Source organism: Oncorhynchus kisutch, linkage group LG6 (assembly GCF_002021735.2).
Source record: "Oncorhynchus kisutch isolate 150728-3 linkage group LG6, Okis_V2, whole genome shotgun sequence".
Taxonomy (NCBI): domain Eukaryota; kingdom Metazoa; phylum Chordata; class Actinopteri; order Salmoniformes; family Salmonidae; genus Oncorhynchus; species Oncorhynchus kisutch.
The window spans coordinates 29,246,551-29,259,029 of NC_034179.2; the positions used below are offsets into that span (position 1 = coordinate 29,246,551).

General features: G+C 45.9%; 1 protein-coding gene across 1 annotated transcript; it reads right to left on the minus strand.

Annotated features, from left to right (window-relative positions):
* Positions 1-1,186: 1,186 nt before the first annotated feature.
* LOC116374310 (sacsin-like) lies at positions 1,187-11,666 on the minus strand. The gene is made up of 2 exons (XM_031825938.1): positions 11,651-11,666; positions 1,187-2,080 (listed from the first exon to the last, which is right to left on the minus strand). The coding sequence occupies exons 1-2, from the start codon at positions 11,664-11,666 to the stop codon at positions 1,413-1,415; spliced, it is 684 nt and encodes a 227-aa protein (XP_031681798.1). The 3' UTR covers positions 1,187-1,412.
* Positions 11,667-12,479: the final 813 nt, after the last annotated feature.

The window sequence follows — 12,479 nt, forward strand, 5'->3', positions numbered from 1 at the left end:
GTGGGCTATACTCAGCCTTGTCTCAGGATGGTAAGTTGGTGGTTGAAGATATCCCTCTAGTGGTGTGGGGGCTGTGCTTTGGCAAAGTGGGTGGGGTTATATCCTTCCTGTTTGGCCCTGTCCGGGGGTGTCCTCGGATGGGGCCACAGTGTCTCCTGACCCCTCCTGTCTCAGCCTCCAGTATTTATGCTGCAGTAGTTTATGTGTCGGGGGGCTGGGGTCAGTTTGTTATATCTGGAGTACTTCTCCTGTCCTATTCGGTGTCCTGTGTGAATCTAAGTGTGCGTTCTCTAATTCTCTCCTTCTCTCTTTCTTTCTCTCTCTCGGAGGACCTGAGCCCTAGGACCATGCCCCAGGACTACCTGACATGATGACTCCTTGCTGTCCCCAGTCCACCTGGCCATGCTGCTGTTCCAGTTTCAACTGACCTGAGCCCTAGGACCATGCCCCAGGACTACCTGACATGATGACTCCTTGCTGTCCCCAGTCCACCTGGCCATGCTGCTGCTCCAGTTTCAACTTCCACCTGACTGTGCTGCTGCTCCAGTTTCAACTGTTCTGCCTTATTATTATTCGACCATGCTGGTCATTTATGAACATTTGAACATCTTGGCCATGTTCTGTTATAATCTCCACCCGGCACAGCCAGAAGAGGACTGGCCACCCCACATAGCCTGGTTCCTCTCTAGGTTTCTTCCTAGGTATTGGCCTTTCTAGGGAGTTTTTCCTAGCCACCGTGCTTCTACACCTGCATTGCTTGCTGTTTGGGGTTTTAGGCTGGGTTTCTGTACAGCACTTTGAGATATCAGCTGATGTACGAAGGGCTATATAAATAAATTTGATTTGATTTGATTTGATCTCTGCGGAGAACACCCCTTACAAGAGCTGGAGTCACCCATTTCAGAGTGTCACGGTTTGGGAAAGCCTGCTGGACAGCTCTGGAGACATGATCTGGGAAGGTGACAAGCTTTTCTCCTCCTGCAATCAAGGTCCTGGTCACGGCAGCCATCATTTCAGATGCCTTGGGGTCATTGGATGGACACACAGACTCGGCAGGAGAAACAAACTGTCTTTCGTCTTCAGCTAGAGAGAAGACAGCAGTGTTCTGTCTAAACAGACGTTGTAGAATGTCCTCAGCAATCTCATGCCATTTGTCTCTGGTCTGACTGAGGTCTGGCCAGATCTTGTACACAGCTGAGACGGGGAGTGTGGTGGTCTTGGCTAGGTTGGTGGCATCCTGCAGCATCAGGAGTTATGTGTGAGGGAGAACCTCCTTCACCAGCAGCTCGTTCCACATTGCAGCTTCATCATACTTCTGGTCTTCCTCCTGCCACTTGATGTGTCTTCTGTTTTCAGTGAGGCCGAAGCAGGCATTCACATGGACCGGGAGTCCAGTCTTGTTGGAGTCGTTGTTAGGAAGGGGCAGGAAGCAGCTGGCCACACGGAAACGCCAAGTCAACATGAGGGCGGAAACTTAGCTTCTTGGCAAGTGAATCTAGCTTTGGTACATTTCCGTCTTTCATGCAACATGTTGTCACAAGCCACCTGGTCTTTGTCTCCTCCTTGTTGGAGGTATAGGCGATGGTTTTGAAGCAGGTTGAGCCCTTGATGTTTGAATCACTCCTGGGCTTCAGAGTTGGATCAGCTGTGGGACTGGATGAGGTCACTGAGAGTCGGGTGTTGACGGATCCGTTCGTGTTAATGTGCTGCAAACAGACTGATGACACGTTCCTCAGGAACAGAGGGATTATGTCTGCATCTGCAATGAAGCTCTCGAAAAGCTGAACTACTTTGTGGTAGTCATACAGGTTATCTGAGATCTCTGAGGCCTCACTGCGCAGAGGAAACCTAAAGAGTGTCCCTTTAAAGTGCTGCTCCTCCTGGATGATGTCCTTCCATCTCTGGCCACTGACTAGTTCGACAACATCTCTGAATGGTTGGAACTGATCCTGCAGATTCAGGAGAGTTATCTGGTCTTCCTCGTTCTCCAGACACCACCGGAAGCCTCCATCCTCCTCAAACAGCTTGTCCTGGGCATCCAGGAATCCCAGGTACTTGGAACTGAATATGGATGGCACATCTAGAAATGATCAGAAGATCAGTATGAATGAAATGCTGTAAATCTTCATGTGTATAATATAGGTTTCCACACTACAGTGGGGCAAAAAAGTATTTAGCCAGCCACCAATTGTGCATGTTCTCCCACTTAAAAAGACGAGAGAGGTCTGTAATTTTCATCATAGGTACACTTCAACTATGACAGACAAAATGAGAAGAAAAAAATCCAGAAAATCACATTGTAGGATTTTTAATGAATTTATTTAGAAATTATGGTGGAAAATAAGTATTTGGTCACCTACAAACAAGCAAGATTTCTGGCTCTCACAGACCTGTAACAACTTCTTTAAGAGGCTCCTCTGTCCTCCACTCGTTACCTGTATTAATGGCACCTGTTTGAACTTGTTATCAGTATAAAAGACACCTGTCCACAACCTCAAACAGTCACACTCCAAACTCCACTATGGCCAAGACCAAAGAGCTGTCAAAGGACACCAGAAACTAAATTGTAGACCTGCACCGGGCTGGGAAGACTGGATCTGCAATAGGTAATCAGCTTAGTTTGAAGAAATCAACTGTGGGAGCAATTATTAGGAAATGGAAGACATACAAGACCACTGATAATCTCCCTCAACCTGGGGCTCCACACAAGATCTCACCCTGTGGGGTCAAAATGATCACAAGAACGGCAAAAATCCCAGAACTACGTGGGGGGACCTAGTGAATGACCTGCAGAGAGCTGGGACCAAAGTAACAAAGCCTACCATAAGTAACACACTACGCCGCCAGGGACTCAAATCCTGCAGTGCCAGACGTGTCCCCCTGCTTAAGCCAATACATGTCCAGGCCCGTCTGAAGTTTGCTAGAGAGCATTTGGATGATCCAGAAGACGATTGGGAGAATGTCATATGGTCAGATGAAACCAAAATAGAACTTTTTGGTAAAAACTCAACACATCGTGTTTGGAGGACAAAGAATGCTGAGTTGCATCCGAAGAACACCATACCTACTGTGAAGCATGGGGGTGGAAACATCATGCTTTGAGGCTGTTTTTCTGCAAAGGGTCCAGGACGACTGATCCGTGTAGAGGAAAGAATGAATGGGGCCATGTATCGTGAGATTTTGAGTGAAAACCTCCTTCCATCAGCAAGGGCATTGAAGATGAAACGTGGCTGGGTCTTTCAGCATGACAATGATCCCAAACACACCGTCCGGGCAACGAAGGAGTGGCTTCATAAGAAGCATTTCAAGGTCCTGGAGTGGCCTAGCCAGTCTCCAGATCTCAACCCCATAGAAAACCTTTGGAGGGAGTTGAAAGTCCGTGTTGCCCAGCAACAGCCCCAAAACATCACTGCTCTAGAGGAGATCTGCATGGAGGAATGGGCCAAAATACCAGCAACAGTGTGTGAAAATCTTGTGAAGACTTACAGAAAACATTTGACCTCTGTTTATATACCCTTTGTTGGCAATGACAAAGTATTGAGATAAACTTTTGTTATTGACCAAATACTTATTTTCCACCATAATTTGCAAATAAATTCATAAAAAATCCTACAATGTGATTTTCTGGATTCTTTTCTCATTTTGTCTGTCATAGTTGAAGTGTAACTATGATGAAAATTACAGGCCTCTCATCTTTTTAAGTGGGAGAACTTGCACAATTGGTGGCTGACTAAATACTTTTTTGCCCCACTGTATGAGGTTGGAATAATACTATGAAATTGTGAAAAGGATAATTCCCTTTAAGTGTAAGGGCTGTTTGAAAAGACCACCTGAATTTTCAGCCTATTTTTCTGGGATGGAGTTTTGGCCTGCCTGGTGACATCACCAGTGGTAAATTAGTTAATAGACCAACAAGAAAGAGTTCCAAAACTCTGCCAATAACAACTAGTTTGACATTTTCCCCTCCACAAATTCTTGCTTGAGAAATTGCTCTTTGCTAAGAAGCTAGTTTTGTTTATTTTTGACAATTTTAATTGAAAACAGTCACAGTGTGGTATTTAATTGTTACCCAGAAATTATATTGAGATGAAAACATCTGCATTTGACATTTAATAAAAAGCTGGCTATAAAGGAACATTTTAATTTAGCAATGGGCGGTATGGCTATATTTCCGTTATACCGGGATACAGTGGGAAGAAAAAGTATGTGAACCCTTTAGAATTACCTAGATTTCTGCATAAATTGGTATCTGATCTTCATCTAGGTCACAACAATAGACAAACACAGTCTGATTGAACTAATAACACACAAACAATGATCATTTCATGTCATGTCTTTATTGAACACACTGTATAAACATTCACAGTGCAGGTTGGAAAAAGTATGTGAACATTGGATTTAATAACATGAAATGGCGCCAACAGATGGACGCCTCGCTTCGATTAGAGTCTTTTACGTATTATTTCTTACATTTGTTGGATTCGGGCTAAACTTTGAACATTGTGATATTAAAGACATGATAGATCAGACGCATAGTATATAAAGGAGAGATCTGTAGAAAGACAGAGTGGCTGTGGAATGTGCTGGGTGAACGGGAGAGAGATCACAGGATTGCTATAGGGGAAGCGGATGGACATATGTGGATTAGGCAAAGGAGGGGTTGAGGTCAGGTCAGATCACCTGAAGGGAGTAATAAGTGTTTAGGATCCTGTTACCCTTTTCCTGTCGAACCATAAGATGTAAGGATTGGAGAGAAGGAGAAGTGTCCAAAGTGGGGTATATATACTTGTGATGGTGAGAACATGTTTTTGTCTGAATTACAGCTGTAACGACCCTTTGGGAAGAATTAAACTTGGTTAAGCTTCTCTAGTGTCCGTGAGATATTTACTCTGAAAAATTAGAACCTAACACATTGTTACCCCAGGAAATCTTAAGTCTTATTACATACAGCCGGGAAGAACTATTGGATATAAGAGTGACGTCAACTTACCAACATTACGACCAGGAATACTACTTTCCCGAAGCGGATCCTCTGTTTGGACCACCACCCAGGACAATGGACCTAATCCCAGAAGCCAACCCAAAACAACAGCGCCACAGAAGGGGAAGATGGAGCGGCCTCCGTAGACGTGCACATTGCCCACCGCTCCAGAGTATACTACTCGCCAATGTCTAGTCTCTTGACAACAAGGTAGATTTGAACAAGGGTAGAACAAGGGTTGCCTTCCAGAGAGACATCAGAGATTGTAACATTCTCTGTTTCACGGAAACATGGCTCTCTCGGGATATCTTGTCGGAATCGGTTCAGCCACGGAGCTTCTCCATGCAACGTGCCGACAGAGATGAACTCCTCTCTGGGAAGAGGAAGGGCGGCGATGTATGCTACATGATTAATGACTCATGGTTTAATTGTGATAACATACAGGAACTCAAGTCCTTCTGTTCACCTGACTTAGAATTCCTCACAATCAAATGTCGACCGCATTATCTCCCAAGAGAATTCTCTTCGATTATAATCACAGCCGCATATATTCCCCCCCAAGCAGACACATCGATTGCCCTGAACGAACTTCATTTGACTCTATGTAAACTGGAACCACATATCCTGAGGTTGCATTCATTGTAGCTGGGGATTTTAACAAGGCTAATCTGAAAACAAGACGCCCTAAATTCTATCAGCATATCGATTGTGCTACCGGGGCAGGTAAAACCCTGGATCATTGTTATTCTAACTTCCGCGACGCATATAAGGCCCTTCCCCGCCCTCCTTTTGGAAAAGCTGACCACGACTCCATTTTGTTGCTCCAAGCCTATAGACAGAGACTAAAACAGAAAGCCCCCGCGCTCAGGTCTATTCAACGCTGGTCCGATCAATCTGACGCTTCAAGACTGCTTCGATCACGTGGATTGGGATATGTTCCGCATTGCGTCCAACAACAACATTGATGAATACGCTGATTCGGTGAGCGAGTTCATTAGCAAGTGCATCGGCGATGTCATACACACTTCAAACCAAGGTGGCATAGCAGTTCAGACGTCTTTTGTCCTCGTCTTGTCGTGTCCTGTATATATATATATTTACAACTTTTTCACATACATTTTATTTTTATTTTCCATCAACTCATCTTCAAAACACTCTCCTGCAACCCGCCTCACCAATGTATATTTATAAAAAAGTATTATTTACCTCAGATCTGTAATCCTCCAAGAAGCTAGCCAGAAACTCCAAGAAGCTAGCCTGAAACTAGCCAGAAGCTAATCCAGAAGCTAGTTCAGAAGCTAGTTAGCTCCTTTACTGGCAAATCGTTAGTATCCAGCTAACCACGGTTTGTGGTCATCAGCTATCCTTTAGCTCGAAAATCTATCGCCAGTTCTGTACGGCGCAGCGCGGCTCGGAACGGAACATACCGGACCAATTTTTCTCTCCATGTCCCTGGATTTCGACTGCTCTCTGGACATTCATACCCGGATCTCACAGCTAGCTAGCTGCTATCCGTGTGACTATCGGCCTTCGTCGATTCCGGAGCAAACATCAATTATTCCGGAGCTAGCAAGCTCCGTCAATCACTCCTGAGTTCCATCAATCACACCTGGGCTGCAGTCACCTATCCGGACCCGTTTTACTGCTTTCGCGGAGCCCCACCGGGCCTTCACAACTGGACTGCCGACGTTATCTACCCGAAGGAGTTATTCGGCTGGCTCCTCCGTCGCGACGTTACCTGAACGCCCATCTGCGGCCTGCTAACCGTTAGCTGTCTTACCGGCTGCTATCTGAATAGACAATCGGACAATTTTTTTTTTTTATATATTTATTTTTAAAAAAATAATAATTTTTTTAATTATTTTTTTATTATTATTATTATGTTTTCTTCTTGGGCCTCTATAACTATATCTATTGTTTTTATTTTTGTTGTTGTTGTGTGATTTGGATTAATCCCCTCTACCACACGGAACCCCACTAATCTACTGACGCAAGAGGTAGCTAACAACAGACCTCCATCCTATGCTAGCTTGCTACCGATGCCCTGGCTAGCTGTCTAAATCACCAACCAACCTCTCCACTCACCGGACCCTTTTGATCACTCGACTAAGCATGCCTCTCCTTAATGTCAATATGTCTTGTCCATTTCTGTTCTGGTTAGTGTTTATTGGCTTATTTCACTGTAGAGCCTCTAGTCCTGCTCACTATACCTTATCCAACCTATTAGTTCCACCACCCACACATGCAATGACATCTCCTGGTTTCAACGATGTTTCTAGAGACAATATCTCTCTCTTCATCACTCAATACCTAGGTTTACCTCCACTGTATTCACATCCTACCATACATTTGTCTGTACATTATACCTTGATGCTATTTTATCGCCCCCAGAAACCTCCTTTTACTCTATGTTCCAGACGTTCTAGACGACCAATTCTCATAGCTTTTAGCCGTACCCTTATTCTACTCCTCCTATGTTCCTCTGGCGATGTAGAGGTGAATCCAGGCCCTGCAGTGCCTAGCTCCACTCCTATTCCCCAGGCGCTCTCTTTTGACGACTTCTGTAACCGTAATAGCCTTGGTTTCATGCATGTTAACATTAGAAGCCTCCTCCCTAAGTTTGTTCTATTCACTGCTTTAGCACACTCTGCCAACCCGGATGTTCTAGCTGTGTCTGAATCCTGGCTTAGGAAGACCACCAAAAACTCAGACATTTTAATTCCAAACTACAACATTTTCAGACAAGATAGAACTGCCAAAGGGGGCGGTGTTGCAATCTACTGCAAAGATAGCCTGCAGAGTTCTGTCCTACTATCCAGGTCTGTACCCAAACAATTTGAACTTCTACTTTTAAAAATCCACCTCTCTAAAAACAAGTCTCTCACCGTTGCCGCCTGCTATAGACCACCCTCTGCCCCCAGCTGTGCTCTGGACACCATATGTGAACTGATTGCCCCCCATCTATCTTCAGAGTTCGTGCTGCTAGGCGACCTAAACTGGAACATGCTTAACACCCCAGCCATCCTACAATCTAAACTTGATGCCCTCAATCTCACACAAATTATCAATGAACCTACCAGGTACCTCCCCAAAACCTTAAACACGGGCACCCTCATAGATATCATCCTAACCAACTTCCCCTCTAAATACACCTCTGCTGTCTTCAACCAAGATCTCAGCGATCACTGCCTCATTGCCTGCATCCGTAATGGGTCAGCGGTCAAACGACCGCCACTCATCACTGTAAAACGCTCCCTGAAACACTTCTGCGAGCAGGCCTTTCTAATCGACCTGGCCGGGGTATCCTGGAAGGATATTGATCTCATCCCGTCAGTAGAGGATGCCTGGATATTTTTTAAAAATGCCTTCCTAACCATCCTAAATAAACATGCCCCATTCAAGAAATTTAGAACCAGGAACAGATATAGCCCTTGGTTCTCCCCAGACCTGACTGCCCTTAACCAACACAAAAACATCCTATGGCGTTCTGCATTAGCATCGAACAGCCCCCGTGATATGCAGCTGTTCAGGGAAGCTAGAAATCATTATACACAGGCAGTTAGAAAAGCCAAGGCTAGCTTTTTCAAGCAGAAATTTGCTTCCTGCAACACTAACTCAAAAAAGTTCTGGGACACTGTAAAGTCCATGGAGAATAAGAACACCTCCTCCCAGCTGCCCACTGCACTGAAGATAGGAAACACTGTCACCACTGATAAATCCACCATAATTGAGAATTTCAATAAGCATTTTTCTACGGCTGGCCATGCTTTCCACCTGGCTACTCCTACCCCGGACAACAGCACTGCACCCCCAACAGCAACTCGCCCAAGCCTTCCCCATTTCTCCTTCTCCCAAATCCATTCAGCTGATGTTCTGAAAGAGCTGCAAAATCTGGACCCCTACAAATCAGCCGGGCTAGACAATCTGGACCCTTTCTTTCTAAAATTATCTGCCGAAATTGTTGCCACCCCTATTACTAGCCTGTTCAACCTCTCTTTCGTGTCGTCTGAGATTCCCAAAGATTGGAAAGCAGCTGCGGTCATCCCCCTCTTCAAAGGGGGGGACACTCTTGACCCAAACTGCTACAGACCTATATCTATCCTACCGTGCCTTTCTAAGGTCTTCGAAAGCCAAGTCAACAAACAGATTACCGACCATTTCGAATCTCACCATACCTTCTCTGCTATGCAATCTGGTTTCAGAGCTGGTCATGGGTGCACCTCAGCCACGCTCAAGGTCCTAAACGATATCTTAACCGCCATCGATAAGAAACATTACTGTGCAGCCGTATTCATTGATCTGGCCAAGGCTTTCGACTCTGTCAATCACCATATCCTCATCGGCAGACTCGACAGCCTTGGTTTCTCAAATGATTGCCTCGCCTGGTTCACCAACTACTTCTCTGATAGAGTTCAGTGTGTCAAATCGGAGGGTCTGCTGTCCGGACCTCTGGCAGTCTCTATGGGGGTGCCACAGGGTTCAATTCTTGGACCGACTCTCTTCTCTGTATACATCAATGAGGTCGCTCTTGCTGCTGGTGAGTCCCTGATCCACCTCTACGCAGACGACACCATTCTGTATACTTCCGGCCCTTCTCTGGACACTGTGTTAACAACCCTCCAGGCAAGCTTCAATGCCATACAACTCTCCTTCCGTGGCCTCCAATTGCTCTTGAATGCAAGTAAAACTAAATGCATGCTCTTCAACCGATCGCTGCCTGCACCTACCCGCCTGTCCAACATCACTACTCTGGACGGCTCTGACTTAGAATACGTGGACAACTACAAATACTTAGGTGTCTGGTTAGACTGTAAACTCTCCTTCCAGACCCATATCAAACATCTCCAATCCAAAGTTAAATCTAGAATTGGCTTCCTATTTCGCAACAAAGCATCCTTCACTCATGCTGCCAAACATACCCTTGTAAAACTGACCATCCTACCAATCCTCGACTTTGGCGATGTCATTTACAAAATAGCCTCCAATACCCTACTCAACAAATTGGATGCAGTCTATCACAGTGCAATCCGTTTTATCACCAAAGCCCCATATACTACCCACCATTGCGACCTGTACGCTCTCGTTGGCTGGCCCTCGCTTCATACTCGTCGCCAAACCCACTGGCTCCATGTCATCTACAAGACCCTGCTAGGTAAAGTCCCCCCTTATCTCAGCTCGCTGGTCACCATAGCATCTCCCACCTGTAGCACACGCTCCAGCAGGTATATCTCTCTAGTCACCCCCAAAACCAATTCTTTCTTTGGCCGCCTCTCCTTCCAGTTCTCTGCTGCCAATGACTGGAACGAACTACAAAAATCTCTGAAACTGGAAACACTTATCTCCCTCACTAGCTTTAAGCACCAACTGTCAGAGCAGCTCACAGATTACTGCACCTGTACATAGCCCACCTATAATTTAGCCCAAACAACTACCTCTTTCCCAACTGTATTTAATTTTAATTTATTTATTTATTTTGCTCCTTTGCACCCCATTATTTTTTTATTTCTACTTTGCACATTCTTCCATTGCAAAACTACCATTCCAGTATTTTACTTGCTATATTGTATTTACTTTGCCATCTTGGCCTTTTTTGCCTTTACCTCCCTTCTCACCTCATTTGCTCACATTGTATATAGACTTGTTTATACTGCATTATTGACTGTATGTTTGTTTTTACTCCATGTGTAACTCTGTGTCGTTTTATCTGTCGAACTGCTTTGCTTTATCTTGGCCAGGTCGCAATTGTAAATGAGAACTTGTTCTCAACTTGCCTACCTGGTTAAATAAAGGTAAAATAAAAATAAAATAAATAAACACAGCAGCTATTAAAACATTCCCAAACCAGAAACCGTGGATTGATGGCAGCATTCGCGCGAAACTGAAAGCACAAACCACTGCTTTTAACCAGGGTAAGGTGACCGGAAACATGACCGAATACAAACAGTGTAGCTATTCCCTCCACAAGGCAATCAAACAAGCTAAGCGTCAGTATAGAGACAAAGTAGAGTCGCAATTCAACGGCTCAGACACAAGAGGTATGTGGCAGGGTCTACAGTCAATCACAGATTACAAAAAGAAAACCAGCCCCGTCGCTGACCAGGATGTCTTGCTCCCAGACAGACTAAATAACTTATTTGCTCGCTTTGAGGACAATACAGTGCCACTGACACTGCCCGCTACCAAAACCTGCAGACTCTTCTTCACTGCAGCCGACGTGGGTAAAACATTTAAACGTGTTAACCCTCGCAAGGCTGCAGGCCCAGACGGCATCCCCAGCCGCGTCCTCAGAGCATGCGCAGACCAGCTGGCTGGTGTGTTTACGGACATATTCAATCAATCCTTATCCCAGTCTGCTGTCCCCACATGCTTCAAGAGGGCCACCATTGTTCCTGTTCCCAAGAAAGCTAAGGTAACGGAGTTAAACGACTATCGCCCCTGAGCACTCACTTCCATCATCATGAAGTGCTTTGAGAGACTAGTCAAGGACCATATCACCTCCACCCTACCTGACACCCTAGACCCACTTCAATTTGCTTACCGCCCCAATAGGTCAACAGACGACGCAATCGCAACCACACTGCACACTGCCCTAACCCATCTGGACAAGAGGAATACCTATGTGAGAATGCTGTTCATCGACTACAGCTCAGCATTTAACAATAATAGTACCCTCCAAACTCGTCATCATGCTCGAGCCCCTGGTTCTTGACACCGCCCTGTGCAACTGGGTACTGGATGCACCGCCACCAGGTGGTGAGGGTAGGTAGCAACAGCTCCACCCTGCTGATCCTCAACACTGGGGCCCCACAAGGGTGCGTTCTGAGCCCTCTCCTGTACTCCCTGTTCACCCATGACTGCGTGGCCATGCACGCCTCCAACTCAATCATCAAGTTTGCGGACGACACAACAGTGGTAGGCTTGATTACCAACAACGACGAGATGGCCTACAGGGAGGAGGTGAGGGCCCTCGGAGTGTGGTGTCAGGAAAATAACCTCACACTCAACGTCAACAAAACAAAGGAGATGATCGTGGACTTCAGGAAACAGCAGAGGGAGCACCCCCCTATCCACATCGATGGGACAGTAGTGGAGAGGGTAGTAAGTTTTGAGTTCCTCGGCATACACATCACGGACAAACTGAATTGATCCACCCACACAGACAGCATGGTGAAGAAGGCGCAGCAGCGTCTCTTCAACCTCAGGAGGCTGAAGAAATTTGGCTTGTCACCAAAAGCACTTACAAACTTTTATAGATGCACAATCTAGAGCATCCTGTCGGGCTGTATCACCGCCTGGTATGGCAACTGCTCCGCCCACAACCGTAAGGCTCTCCAGCGGGTAGTGAGGTCTGCACAACGCATCACCGAGGGCAAACTACCTGCCCGCCAGGACACCTACACCACCCGATGTCACAGGAAGGCCATAAAGATCATCAAGGACAACAACCGCCCGAGCCACTGCCTGTTCACCCCGCTATCATCCAGAAGGCGAAGCAGGG